Source organism: Syngnathus scovelli, chromosome 11 (genome assembly GCF_024217435.2).
Source record: "Syngnathus scovelli strain Florida chromosome 11, RoL_Ssco_1.2, whole genome shotgun sequence".
NCBI classification, from domain to species: Eukaryota; Metazoa; Chordata; class Actinopteri; order Syngnathiformes; family Syngnathidae; genus Syngnathus; species Syngnathus scovelli.
Genome location: NC_090857.1, coordinates 7,228,808 through 7,244,512, shown reverse-complemented (window position 1 = coordinate 7,244,512; position 15,705 = coordinate 7,228,808). Strand labels below are relative to the sequence as shown.

General features: G+C 43.0%; 1 protein-coding gene across 7 annotated transcripts in view; it reads right to left on the bottom strand.

Moving 5' to 3' along the window:
• The window catches only part of ppfia4 (PTPRF interacting protein alpha 4), a 30,614-nt gene extending 15,099 nt beyond the window's left edge, over window positions 1-15,515 (bottom strand). For 3 of the 7 annotated variants that reach the window (XM_049733857.2, XM_049733860.2, XM_049733861.2), the window contains exons 1-2: window positions 15,147-15,515; window positions 14,683-14,950 (exon numbers count right to left, since the gene is read on the bottom strand). In XM_049733857.2, the coding sequence (XP_049589814.1) occupies window positions 14,683-14,940 (258 nt within the window). In that variant the 5' untranslated portion in view covers window positions 14,941-14,950; window positions 15,147-15,515. Of the gene's footprint in view, window positions 1-853; window positions 1,094-14,682; window positions 14,951-15,146 lie in introns of those variants that run through there. The other 4 variants (XM_049733859.2, XM_049733864.2, XM_049733858.2 and 1 more) reach the window with 3 other exon arrangements.
• Between the last annotated feature and the right edge of the window lie 190 nt (window positions 15,516-15,705).

Here is a 15,705-nt window from a genome sequence, read left to right as displayed (position 1 = left end):
ACTGTGAGTGCTTATCAGTCAGAGTATAAAGGTTTTAATTTGTTAAGTGGTGTCCAGCAGGGATCCCATTTAAGGCCTCATAGTTTTAACCTGATGAACTAGTCACAAAAAGCCGAATGTCAAAACTAGTCAACTTGTATTGTATTGTTCCAAAGTCTATTGAAATGCTGACTTAGGTTACTTGAGAGACTTAAACTGACTTAAAAGAACTCTGAGAGTATATGAAACAAACTGCATGTGAGGATAATACTTTGTGTCTAATTAAAATCTTTCTTCTCCTTGTAACAACATTGCTTTACTCAAGTGCAGAAGTTATCGAGTTGTCAAAGCCTCACCTCTGTAGGCATTGAAGGCCTGAGACCAGAATAGCATCCATTCATGTGTCCCAGCGCTCCTTCATTAAACAAAACCGACAGCGTAAAGAAGGACAGGGAAAGATAGGTCACGAGGGGAAGTCTTCCTCTCCTCGGCCGAGAGGAGAAACACAAAGACTTTTTGTTGTGCATCAGTTTGTGTGCAACAAACACGTAGGCAGAAAGAATCCCACTCATTGCGCGACATATTGAGTTTGTCGTTTTGTTGAAGCGGAACACGACAAGATACAAGCACCCACATCAACTGGAGAGAAGCCTTGGTGGAGCAACTTCTTTCTGCATTTCTTTGAAACTTCAATCATTTCATGGCAGGCTGACTAAAACATGCAGTGAAAATTGGGAAAGGGAGAAAAGGACAAAAAGAGGCCATGTGACAGTCCTAAATAAAGTACATCAATACAGCCAACGACATGTGACTTCTTTCCACTGGAGATCATCCTTCACTGCTCCATATCCAAACTTTGCACGCCATTCCCTACCTGGTACATGTAGGTATTAAAGTGGGTCCCATTCTGAAGGTGGATCTTCACCGTTGGCTTCATGATGGAGGCTCAACATAGCAGATCGCTCAAACACAACCCCCATGAAAAGAGAGAGAAAGAGCGAGAGAGGATGGCGGAAAGTCGATTCACAAGCTGTTCCCTAACGTTATTCCCTCTGCCCTCCGACACCGCTACGACATTCTTGTTGGCTGCCCTGAGAGCGGGTGAGCGAGAGAGAGTGAGGAGAGAGAGTGAAATAAGGGCAGGCTGAGTCAAAGGGGATTGAGGTACATTTAGGTTTTTTTGATCAGAGAGAAAGACAAAATTGAGAGGATGGGGGGGAGCGGGGCGGGGGGGGGGGGGGGGGGGGGTGCTGGTAGTGATCAGCTGATGGAGGAAAGCACCAGCCACCTGTTCTGTCACACACACACGAGCACCAATGCTTGCACACATAAACGGATACAATCGAAGTGCCAAATGGTGCAATTTGATTAGAATTGCACAAAAATTAGAGTAGAGAAGGCAAAAATAAATAAATAAAAATGCGAATGTTGCAGCCAATTTAATTTCCTTAGCTCAAACTCTAATTTTGGTTAAGATTGGCTGGCCTTGGGTGGTGGACTTTTATTTTGACACAGCCTTTTGTCACCTGGTCAGTCACCTGATCAGGCACCTGATCAGGTAAAGATGGCTGCTCAGTCAGTCTCAGTTAGGCAAAGGTAGATAGTAGTGATATAGTTTTTTTTATTTTACCACTTCAAACTTGTATCTTTTGGAATTTAGGAACTTTCGACTTGGAAAACAAACTTGAGTTTACTTCTTAGAACCTTTTATGTTGAAATTCAGATTATTTAGCCTTAGTTGGATTACAAACAATTTGGATTGGCTGCATCTGTTTTCCACCTGCTTGCCTGCCATCGCCGCTCTACCTTTGCCTGCTTGCCTCCATGTTGGAAATTCTTCCTCCATCTTCAACAAGGTAAGAGCAACAGCTGTATACAACGTTTTAAGGTAAGTGTGTGACAACTATACAACATCTACCCTTTAAAAATAAATGAATTGAAACTGACACTCATAATGATCATGATTTATTCCTCATAATAAAAAGCCAAGTCACTGCTCACTTAAGCCAAATTGAAGAGCTCTATTTTCATCCATTATGACACTGCTGTGCCTCCTGATTTTTGTCTATTTCTAAATGTCCCTCCGCTCCCAGTGGATTTTCAAAGTGCTTGACTGCAGTCTGAAAGCGCTTGCGGAGTTTTTCTAGTCTCAACAATAATCAGCCAATGTCTGCAAACAACGCGTGTCACTTTGAGCCTAGTTAGAAGAGAACTCGGGCTAGCTGGGGCTGCTGTGTTGGGTGTACTTCAAGTTCAAACAGGGTTCATCTTAAAATACCTCAATTGCAACAAGCTGGAGTCCACAATGATACTGAGAACCAAGCGAACGGCCCATTTCTGCTCAACATTTGGCTCATGTTAACATGCACAGCTTTTATGGCTTCCAATCTGATAAACACACAATATGGCTATTTCAATTACTCTTTAGCTCGCCGCAAGGGATATAATCGACAGGCTGAGTACAAACAATGGCAGTAAAACGAATTAAATGATGTAAGAAGCGTATTGTCCACATTCTTAGTAAAATGACATTGTGATGAAAACAGGATCAATTTGTATAACTGACATTGCTGTCTTTTGATTCATATTGTGTTCATTTCAAAACTATATCCAATAGTTAGTATCATCCAAGCTTTTAATTAAATACTCATCAAGACATAACTTATAATATGCTGCTGTTCTGTAGAAAAAGAAACAAAAATAGTTCCTGACAACAAGTCGACTTGCTTGCACCTTGCAAGGGTCCTCCGCTGAGAAAGCGGTATGTGATTGTGCAAGACAGGGTGAATTAGTGAGACAGACAAGTCGCAGCACAGCATAACGTCCTTTAGTGATCGTGCTGACTTCCACCGTGAGCTGACAGCATCACAGTGTACCCCGGAGCCTCAGTGTGGTTCCACTCTGCAACTAAATGGACCAGGAGCCGCTCCTGTCCAGCTTTGTAGGGAGACAGTGGCTCCTACTGGCCGCAAGGTACTCACAAGCCACACTTTAAAACAGCATGTGTAAAAAGGATGATGGTTTGGGAAAAAAATCCATGCAATTATGCACACCTACTTGTGACAAAACAGCAACAAAGGTTAACACATTTGAGAATTCACCAAAATGGAAGTACTCTTTTATTCTAGCCTGTCATTCGTTCACACAAAATTGTCTTTATCTCATGTTTTTCTCCTCTAAACCAAACAACTCTTCTTTTCACACTTGATCCACTCCAGAGACCTTTTTTTCATGCAGTCATGATCTCATCTGAACCTTCACTCCATGGAAAGCAGCCATTTTATATATAGAGAGCATGGGAGTCAGAGGACAAGCCCACAAAACCCTTCCCCCATCATCTTCATCATCTCCACCCCATCGACCACGTGGTATAATGCATTGGCGTGCCAATAAATAAATAAATAAATAAATAAATAAATAAATAAATAAATAAATAAATAACACAAATAGAAAAATATGATACTAAACATATAAAAATCAATATTCATATATGTCTATATATATATAAAATAAACATATATATAAAATAAATACTCACAGGCATGTGTATTCTTTATCCTCTGCAAAGAACAACTATGAATAACAGCTAATAAAGTAGCTACATTACCATTATCACCATTAAAGCGCTATTAAGTAATGCAGTGCATTAAAAAGAAAAGCCCAAGGTAATGTTCCCTGCGTAGTGGTTGTTGCTTTCATCCTTCTGCCATGCAGAATGATTTGTTTCCAGAGCCATCCCGCCAGTTTAAAGCAGCCATGTCAGCTTTGTTTCCCTCCCCTGTCGCCCTCACCGCTCAGTTCACTCAGTCTCTCTTTCTCCACGTCCTGCTCCATCCCAGCGTGGCGTTGGGACCATACAGCCATTGCAACAGATGCACACAAGCAAAATCTGTGCCAAGAAGTTCAACAAATAGTCTGTCCCAGAAATGTTTCTATTTATAACCACCTTTCATTGTTGCGCATCTAAATAAAACGACATAATTTAGGCCCTGTTAATTTACAAACAAACGGTTCCTGCTCACCACCCAGTTGCATCCAAACAAGTCTGGCTGATTGCTTAAATATGCAGTAGCACCGAGGAACAGTCTCAGGCAACCGCCGAAGACTCCACAAAACGACACACATGTACACATGAGACTGACTCGCTCAATCTGTGAGCTTTGCAGATGAAAGTGAATCATGTCAGACAAAGGAAACAGCAGACAGCCGTTTACATATTAATGGGAATTATATTGAATCAAAGAGTAAATAAGGCAAACTCCTCCAAATGTGTCTCCTCACTTGTATCATTCTTAATGATCGACTCTCACACACCGCAACAACAGGAAGAGGTGTGTTTGTGTGTGTGCAGGTCAGGCATGCTGCCCTTGACCTTCACACTGTAAAACTGCAATGGCAGGATGTAACTCAACACAAATGTGTGTGTGAGTCACTAGTAAGCTTTCAATGGCTAAACCGTGGCGACAAAGGTAAGGGACAGAAAAAATATACTCAAAACCCAGCTTTGCTTATTAACACACATTTTCAAAGTGTTGCATTTCCTCTTGGGGTGTGATAGGCCCTCAGTTTAATGAATTATTCTGCCTTACTCATCCATCACATATTCCCCGATTTTACTTCGTTTTGCTCTGCCTCCTCTCAAAATATATGGCGTGCCAGTGGAACCTCATAAATGTGCACATTCAACATCACAGCCTTTAGGGAGTGTCAGCGAGCGTGCGACAGACGTGTGTGTGTGTTGCAATACTTTCCTATCACACACACAGGTTCCTAAAATACTCGTCTTTGTATCGCTCAGGAAATGCATGCACACGCACACAAACATACACAGCAGGACGCCTGACTCAGATATTGAAGCCAAAAGGAGCGATGCATATTAAACTGGGACTTGGGTAATATTTCATATTAATATAGTCTTATACATTTACAATAAGATATTTTTTTTGTTTCTGAATGGCAACTTTACAGATGGAGCTTGAGTCAAGATATTTTCAAGTGCTGGTATCAGTCAAAGGAAAGTCAATTTGCCACCTTGTGACAGTGACATCACCTATTTTGCTCGAGGGGGGAAAAAAAAGGATGTTTCAATATAAGGCGATTATTTATCCAATTGCGTCATGAAGCTGGCAATTATTTGGGGCTTGGCGGCTACTATTGTGGGTCGTACACAGAACCAGTACGTTTGGAGCACAACCACACACACAGACAGACAGAATGGCCGTCATACTATGAACCAGATTAGAGGCAAATCGTTTTTTTGGGTGTGTGCGCGTGCATGTGAGTTATAAGGCAAGAAAGCAGCAGAAGAAAAATCACATTTCATAAATAAATCATCTGGGTCCTTGTGATCTGGTGATGGATTCCACACATACACACTCACACACTGTCCCATGGAGATGATTTTGTTTATTTTGAGAAATGGGGATTTAAAGCCTGTGAGAGTGGTATGCACATGTTTAGGAGGAACGAGGTCATTTCAGTGCGCATGTGTTTGCATAAATGTGTTGTGTGTAGTTACTGTAGCGGCCCCTTATTTTCCCGCTGGTTTAATCCCTCACTAAGAACCAGTATGAGTCCTTATGACTCATGCGGTGGCAGCTCATTTTTTCTGGGTATATAAATGTTTGTGTGTCTTATATTTTCATTTCAATAATCCCCCAACTGCACGGAACTGTTCCATCCTCAGAGTTTGTTTCGTGCATGTAAGCATGATGCACCTGAAGTCATACTAAGGGTGGCAAATTTAGGTGTGGCTTAGCTTGCGTGATGACTTTGCTTGGCCACTTTGCTGGTCGTAGATGTGCCAAGCCGGGCCAGTCACACAGTGACGGAGTGAGCTCATCTGTACTAAGGGGGGGTCTATAAATATTGTAGATGCCTGCAGTCGAACCTCTCAGCAAGCTACTGTATGATGTCATCCAGGAACACCACTCACTAGGACGGACACACACACACACGCACACTGCTGCCAAGGGCCGACAACCATGGCAACAGTGGGTGTGGTATGTTGTGATGCAGGGACTCAAAGTTGCATTCTGGTCCATCATTGTCTTTAGTTGGTAATGATCTTGTTAGCAATCTTGACCCCACAAGCACACACACCACATTACCGCCATTGAAGTTCCTGCCTTCCTCACCGAGTGAGACAAATGAAACAAACGATACAGAAGCTTTTCATTCTTGTCTTTGGTTAAGCACGTCTTTCATCCTTCCTACTGCATTGAACAGGGAATTCCTTCACACTGATCTCCAGCCAGACACACTAACACACTGAGTAGGCTCAGCTTTGGCAGCCGATCAGAACCAACCACCAAGGTTGAAGCTGCATGTGCCAGATACACACGCAAGCGCACAAGCGCACACGCTAAAATATGTGAAAAAAATGAGAGCATCTTTGAAACAGACACGTTTGCTTTGTGTTACCTCATCACATGCCGCCTAGCTTAAATTAACTGCACAGTGTTGCTGACAGTTGGCATCCCATGAGACAGAAGGTGTCAGGAAGTCAACATTCACCCCCAGCCTCCCGTTTCCATGGAAACCAAATGTGCAGCGCTTTAAGAGGTTGAGGTGGTAAGAGAAAGGTCTGCACATGGACACACACGCATTGACGGATGGAGCCTGATTGACAGTTTGATGTTACGGGAGGTGTGAGGCCAGATGATTTGACATGTATTGTGTGTGCTTAATGTGTGTGATTGCGGAAAACGACCCCACGGTGCCCTTGGGTGAGGCAGGGGGGGAATTCTGAAGGGACTTGTATCCCACTGGGTCAGCATTAAACATGCTCCAGCTGGATGACGGGTGTATTCCTATTGGGATCTTGTGCGCTCGTGTGTAAGATAACAACATACGGTAAATCGGTGTAATTTGAGACAGAGGGGAAAGAAGAGTTGATTATGACAAATGAGGGGATTAAAAATAACCTGACAATACTGACAGATGATGGAATATGCTGTTTGTGCTGACTTGGCACAAATGAGCAAGAACAGCTTTTATTATTCTTGATCACATGCTAATGTTTTATGTTATTAAAAAAAAAAAATCTGATTTGAATTTTTATTAAAAGAAAAAGAGATTTGAATCACACATGCAGAGTTGTCCCCAGGGTTTGTCGCTTGAAGCGCACTAAATCAGCCAAACTGGACAGACTTAAGCGGCTCTTACAAGAGAGGTTTGCAATCAGGAGAAAGTGCAGCATTAAGTGTTAATGTGAAAAGGCTCAGGTGGATTGTTAGTTTAAATGGGAGAATCTGCTGCAACAATTTACTCCATGCATATCAACGGTGTGATGTCGCTATGCGGTTACAGACAAATACATTTTCACATTTCACATCAGAATCCAGACCAGAGCAATTAAAACACAAGATTGCAGTGACTGAGTGTGCACTCCCTCGAGGGTACCCACCCCCCCATTACTCTTCTCACGGAAAGGAGAAAGACTAGAGTGGTTATCCGGTGAGTGACACAAGATGCGGAAATGTTCGTATTTGCAGACTGAGAGCTGAGAAGCGCAGAAACTGGAGTAAGCAAAAAGGAACAATTCACAATGACAAAAGGGTGCAAGGGGAAACTGGATATAGATGAGGAGGAAACATGGAGATGGCTGCGGAAGTGTGTGTGTTGGAAGGAGCTTGGATAGGAGGGTTGGTGGGCGATAAGAGATGCCAGCTTCAAGTGACCTTTATGTAACGCAACTACAGGCTCCTCCCCTTCATCGCTCATTTACAATTGAGCTCTTTTGCAAGTGGACACATTGATGGAGTCAAACTCCAATGAGATTCACACGCAGAGATGAATACAAAAGCCGTTATGCTAAATGTGTTAGCCCGAGTGCTAACTTGACTATCTTAGTTTGGTTTATAGAATCACTTTCCCTGTTCCATCGAGAGAAAGTGTTTGTTTGCAAAACACCCATCCAGAAATTCATTTGAAAATCATGCTCTCAGGCTATGATGGAGACATGGCGCTTAGTGTAATGAGCTGATTTGGGTCGATTCATTGCACACTTGCAGTAGCTAAAGGACATCTCTGCGCACGTTGACACACGAACGTACACTGCCCACCTTATGGAGTCGGAGCAAAGCCGTGTGAGTGAGCAAAGAGATATGCAGCTTTATCTGACAGACCGATAGCTAACTAATAGGCCTCTCAGCGCGCACGCTTACAGCCAACGCCGCTGATAAGGCAGAGAGAGAGCGAGAGAAACCGAGAGTGCGAGCTTGCATGCTTGCGAGAGGACGCAGCACTGTTGGTTGACGTGGAGATTTGATTTTCACAGAGTCTGCGTGTGTGTTTACCAAAAGGAGCTCGAGAGTACTGATATTTTCCTACCTTGATTCACTCGTGGTACTGTGAGGTTTATATTGAGAGTTTTTACAAATATGACAAAAGTGCTTTTCAGGAAATGTGACTTGAGTGCACACAAAGTTGTTTTCAAATCAAACCATAGCGAGGTCTTTGCAGCAAAGTCAGCTCATGTCATCTTCTATTTATCACAGACGACCCTCAGAACATGGATTAATTTGGTGTGTGACCGGCCATGACTTTACTTTCAAGTGGCTAATATCTCATTCGCATCAGGAGAGACACTTTAGTGTGCAAGCAGCAAGTCATCGTGCGAGTTCATCCCCATGCGGCTTGTGTGTGAAGGATGCATCGAGCAAGTTGCACACAAATTGCAATCCAAAATGTCCGTTATGATATAATTATCATACAATCAGACATGAAATATAATGTGACGTGGGAAAAACGATGTTTGTCACTTTACATCCACCAACGAAAGATGTTCAATGTCAGCCTTTCGCTAACTAGCTAAACTGTATGTCTTGTAACTCTGTGTCCTTCTCCTAAATCCTCTATTTAACTTGCATGTCACGCTCTCACTGAGTGGTTTGTGTGTGGTAGCAGAATGGGGGCTAGTCGGTGGGCAGGGCTGGTGGGGGGGGGGGGGGGGTGCATCTCTGACAAACTGTATTTCATGGAGCGCATTTAGCATTATGAAGATCTTGAAATCCCTTTAACGGTTCAACTACGGACTTTAGCCTCTGATGCCACATTTTACTGGTTACAAAAAATGTTGGGTCTTCAAGATGTCCTCTCGTGTGTGTGCATGTACTGGAGATGCACTTTATGAACTGTATATTTCAGTATCCAGAAGACATACAGTTACAGTATTACTGTTCAGCGGTTTTTAAATCTATATTGTTTATCATTCTCCCACGGTCCTCACTTGATCTCCCATGATGCAGAGGGGACAAATTGGCACCCCACTGAGTTAAATGTGCCTGGTGCCGAGAGCCAGATGGCACTGGCACAGGGACGGAAGGAATGAAGGATGGATGCAACTAAAAGATGGCGTGCCGAAGTCATGGCGCGACAGGGCCAGCATGGCGGTGATAGCAATCCACAATTATAATCCGTTAGCACTCAGGGGCGCTAAAGGCTGCGTGACCTGGTCGGACAGAGCTTCAAGGAGGTCCTGAATCAAACTGAATAGCTTGCAATCAGAGGAAAAAAATTGTGAGCTGCAGAGAAGAAGAGAGTGACATATTATGTAAAACTGTCAAGATGCTGGAGAGAGAAGAATGTGACGATAGTCGACTGCTGCTGCTGGAGGTATAAAGATTTTGGAGTCTCATCACTAGTTATGAGTGAGTGTCAATGACACCCCTGCTTAAGTGGAATACAAATAAATGGAGCCATTAAGGTACTGTGATGCCCTCTCGGCACTTTCAGGCTTTTATTGAACAATAAACGCAAAAATAGAAAATGAGAATGATGTCAAGGCGCTGCTGTTGGCCACTACTCACACAAGACACTCACGGACTAAGCACAGTTACAAGTTCACGACCAACCACAGGGGGGGCCAGGGAGCACAGAATGCAAACTATACATTGTGTCTGACAAGTACCAAAAGTCCCAATTCAAAACACTGATGTTAGAATAGCCTAAAAATGCAAAATGAAGACCCTGGAGAACATTTTCATGTCCCTTTGTTTTGACTTCTCACGTTCTGTCCTTTCTCTGTCGCTGTCTCCCTCTCTTCCTCTGACAGGGTTTTTGGTGGCATTCAGCTGCTCACTTTACGCTCCACTTTGCTCCACATCAACCCAAATTCCCCTGTTTGGTGCTTATGTAACAGCTAAAAGATTGGGAATCGGCAGCTCACCAATGAGGACAAAAACGTTTTTGGAGTGACCTCCCTAATATTGTCTCAGGCTACGTCTACCAATCAAGTGTAAACAACACTTGCTGTAGGCATGCTCGCTCGCTCGCTCACTCACAAAATCTGACATATCAATATTACATTGTAACATTTGGAAATAGAGAATGTTTCTGGGACGTGAGTTCACGTGGTGGCCAGAGGCTCCCAAACGTGCATCTCTTTGGGGCTCGTGTCTCTTCTGCCAATCAGTCAATCAACATTCACATCCGATTTCCTATAATACACCAAATAGATATTACACCTCTGAGGGTTTGAGAATACTGCCATTCATTTAGCACTATTTAAAAAGAAAAACTAATTCTCTTAAGCTGTCAAGCGTATTGGCAGCCTTACCAAGCACCGACATGTGTGTTTGTTTCCCTGTTAGCCAAACGTCGCTTCTAGCTGTTAGTTGCCTGCCAGTACTACTGTGGGAATCAAAATGACAGAGTCTGGATAATGTACAGCAAAACAAAGTCTTATCGCAATAGGAGGAACTGCATTGCAGAGCCAAATGAGAAGCCTATGATTTTCCCTTGCCACACACATTTTAACACTTTATCCTGTGCCATCTTTATATATATGTATATGCGTGTGTGTGTGTGTGTGCCTGTACTATTGCAATTATTTAATAGACTCTATTGCTATTATTGCTTCACAGTAGCCTGTAGCTAAGTTCACCAGAAAACAAGGCCGATATTAAACCTGCTAAACGCATTACTCAGAATGAAAACGACAAAATTTACATGGGTTAATGGTAATTTACGGTGGCCTAAACATTTTAGATCCGGATACTAAACCTCTTGTGACGTCTGGATTGTGTCACTGACGCATCAGCGAGCCTCTCGTCTCATGTCAATGCAGCCGAGGCCAATGTGCCTCCTGTCTGCCAGCTCAAAACGCTACCGGCAAGTAGAAAATCAGGGCTAAAATGCTGTAATTCGAATTAGCTCTGACTCAGTACGCTCTGAGCACAGTTAAGGTATAAAATAAATGCACCTCATTTACCAGCCTAACCATCATAAAAATAGTACGCTTAGCTTTTTTTAAAAATTTGCATCGTCACGGCAACAGCTATGCATGCTTTTCCTCCAGGTGAGAGATGTTTCATTGCAAAGTAGGGAATTTATTTGCAGCTCATATTTAATATTTATAATAAATAAACAGAACCACTTTTTGTTGCTCCGGGACCAATGTTATAATTTTCCAATTGGAATGCACCACATCATCGTGCAATATGTACATTATATAATTTTTCACCAACATTAGTCAAGCAAATAGACACTGCATGGTCCTCACTTGGCTTGATGTAGATCTACTTGCTATTTGTGTGTTATTAATGATACACAGGCAAAATGGTATGCACAGCCACTAAAATTCAATACAAGAGATGGTTGTTGTTTTGGAATGGCAGCAACGTATGTGTGTGTGTGTGTGTGTGTGTGTGTGTCCTCTTTGTATGCTGGCAAAAAATAGCCAGTGTTGCATCTGACCGGAACAGGTGTCACAACACACAAACACACGACTGAACACTGCAAACTTTTTATAACCTTATGTGGTTAGCCGTTCTCGGAATAAAGGTGAAAACGGGACCGCCCCCATCATAAATCTTCGCTCTGGAGCCGTGAAAGATTTGGCATTGTAAAACTAACGGCAAAGAGTGTGAACTACAGGCCGCAGGATTCCCTTCGAATTCTGTCATCACTCTGAAGTTGCCTGGCCAAAAAACTAACTATAGATGGTGACAAACGAAAGACAAAACGACCCAGTGATCCAAAGTCACCCTGCCGTTACCGTATTTGGCAACACAGCTTTTAACAATACAAATTGCCTTCTATACCAAAGTGAAAAATTGCACTACTGCGGTATGAAAACTGGATTGAAGACTCTCCTGAAGTCAGCATGTGTGTTTTAAATATTTGGAAAAGCAGCCATACCGTTTCTTGCTAATCTCAAGGCTACCCACAGGGCTCCACACTTGAAAACCAGCTAATGCCACATAATCAACACTCCAAACTAATATCAAACCATTAAAACTCCTTTTTCACACTTGTTTTTTTTCCAGCACAGAAACGTAAATAGCCTTATTTTCAAATGTTTCCAGGTTCTAAATGTTGCCATGGAAACAAACAATCTACCAAAAAAAAAACACCCCAATATCATTGTGTTAAAAACAGTGATTTTAAATGAAACTGAAAATTAAAACAATTAAAAATGGGTGCAGTCAGAGCAAGGGTGTCAACCTCAATCTCAGCAGGCACATCGGTTGGCTTGTTGGTTGGAATATTTTCAACTCAAATGAGAAACTTTGAGGAGCAAACCCGAATGATACAGCACATGAAACATTTTAGTCAGGGCTATCATTTTTATTTATATAGCCTGATCTCAACAGAGTGGGAATTCGTGTAGCTTGCATAACGTGTTTAAAGAATGAATAACTATAAATGAGGCATGCTGAACTAATGTTTAGCACGTCTGCCTCACAGTTGGGTGATCTGTCTTTACCAAAGGTATTGATCTAACAAAATATTTTTGTCCCCTGTATTGTTATGTCTGTGTAATATTCTGCCTTCAGTGTTTCTTGACTCTTTTGGAGCACACTGGCCCAGAAATGTCAAATCACACACACACACATGTGTAGGTGTAGATGATGCATGTTAGAAGACAAGGCGGTGAATATAGAAGAGGAAAATCACATCGAGACACTTCCGACCGAAAGGTTACACGGCATCGTCGGCTACGACAAGGAGCACAACACCGCTCTAATACATTCAGTGTTTCCAAAGCTGTGATCCGATTCTCTTTTTTTTTACACCATTTAAATGTGTTAAGGCTAGACATGCCCCTGCTCCAACAAAGCAGAGCAAACCTGGAATAAATTCCAAAAGATTTGCATCACTTATTGTTTAGAAGACGTAAATTCATCAGCAGACATGGACAAACAAATATGTTTGCCAAAAAAGTGCTTGATGATCAAAAAATATCTTCCTACAAATCACGACCCAATAAAAACTGACCCATTTTTTCCGCTGAACCTGTTTGAGAAACTTACCTGGCGTCATCTTTACGCTGGTGCTTTCAAGTCCTGGTTTTGAAGTGTGTGTGTGCACAGTCAGCTTATAAGTAAGCATACCAGTTGCAATGTATGTGTAATGTCCCTGAGGTGAATGACATCATAACTAATACTTGCGTTATTGCTACAATTACACATCACATTAAAGCAAGATTAGGAAACAGGCATGACAGCCTCTTCCCATCCCCTTTCTCTCTATCTCTGGTACACACAAAAACACATTCTCTCTCACACAAACACACACACGTAAGTGCATGTGTGGAAGCAAGCAGCCCAGGGCGATGTACACTAGCAAGCAGCCATGTTTCTCCCACAAGCGACTGCAGCGATGCTGTCATCTCCAGCATGGTTCTTTCTCGCTCTCTCTCTATCACACATACACACACTCAGCACAGCGTCATGCTCGGTGTGACCTCACGCCACACGTTTAGACCTGAGGGTTGGAGGATAACACAATATTTTGTGCTGAGGCCTCATTGTCGCCATGCTAGGTGGCTGCAACAGCGCTTATTCAGCTCTACCGTCAAAGATATGCCAGGTCACCATAGGCGCTCATTCACTGCCATCGACGGCTATAGATGTCAAGGTTTCATTTTAACTGGGCTGGCAGTGAATGTGATAATGATGAGGTGGGCCTTGGTCTCTTCTCTGCAGGGGTTCCATGCAAAATGTGGGCCAAAGCCTGATAGTAGCAAACGGACTTTTCTATATTTCTTGTTAGTTAAGCTTGGCTGCATATGCAGGAAAGTATGATCAAGAGCTGAAAAACAGCAACCCATTAAAGAGGCAACGTGATGCCAGTCACGACCTACATCGGCAACATCACAAGAAGTAACTCAGAGATTTATCTGCCATAATACAGTTATAAACTAGATGTCTCATTGGTAGACTCAATTGTAAATTAAATAACTTTTATTCTTTTTGAGAAAGACCATTTTCTGCAAGGTTTTCCAAACCTTTTCATTTGTTATTGTAAATATGGTTTTCATATTCCCTGCCTGCTTTATTTGCTAAGGGTTAAAACCATAATGTTAGTGAATATACTATATTATGATAAACTATGGTACATTTATAATTTCAACATGCGCTTAAATTTCTAACATGTACCCCAATCCTAAATGGTGACCAGAGGGAAGTCAATTTGTCTCTGTGGAAGAACTCCACTCATTCCTTTTGACCTATTTTCATACATCTTGATCACTGGCCTTGAATAGTTCACACAATCTTTTAAAAGCAGGGCTACCATGATAGTGATCTTTCTTCACAATATGAAGACTGCCACTCATCTGTAGTTATATCACCTCTCTGATCCAAATCCCCCAATAACCGGATTCTTGACAGTTGCCTAGCCAAAGAAGATATACCATGCAATATAAATGTAAGGAACCTGGACCCTTCCATGCAGAGACCGTCTGCTCCTCACCTGAGGCAAGGCTGCGTTGATCTGACGCTGCAGCACGTCCCTCTCGTGCAGCGCCGCCTGCAGTTTGGTCTGCGACTGGATGAGGGTCTCCTGGGTCTCCCTGAGGGACTCTAGTAGCTTGTCTCTCTCGTCCAACATGTTGACCATCAGCTGCTCGAAGTTGGCCTCCTGCTCGGAACCATTCGGCACGCTGCCGGGTCCTCTCGGGGGACCGGCCGAGTCCCCCTCGTTGATGGTCGGCATCACTTCGCACATCATCTCTGCTGCGCTGAATGAAGAGGCGGCGTGATTGTCGGTTCAAGACGCGTGCGTGTGTTACATATGAATTAAGCATTAAGCATCTGAGTGGAGGCCATAAGCAAAAAAAAAAAAAAAAAAAAAAAAAAGGCAGCATGCATTTGTGGGGGCGCGCCTTTATATTCACGCGCCAAGTGTCTTCTTTCAATCATGCATTTAATTCTTACCTATTCAGTGGGAGCCCAATGACGCGATAACTGGCGACCTTCCATCCTCGTTAACACATCTACCGTCGTTTCTCCCCGTGAGCAGATCCGCCCTTACCGGCGCTCCATGCACTCCCTCGCTCACATGTACCAAACCCGGCGTGCCGTGATTGACAGGTCAGGCGCGCCGCCGCTCGGAGAGGCGGTGTCTGCGAGCACGGCGGCGATCATCGGAACAATTCCAAAATACCAGAATAGAACCGTGACAGAACGTCTGATGTGCTCTTGGAGCCAGTCAATGTGTGTGTGTGTCTGTATGTGTGTGTGCGTGTGACAGAGAGTGATCGAGTCTTACTGTATCTGCATCCGCCTTCTCTGCTTCCACCCCCTCCCACTACACACGCACCATCACCGCTTAAACACACATCACTTGTAACAAAACCCGTCTACCTTACATGATGTATTGTACACTTACAAGGTCACATTTGTCTGCTGCTTCATGAGTGAATGTATACTCATATAGCACTATTTGCATGATTATGACCCAGTAGCTCCATCACCGCCACACGCTCATTAATTA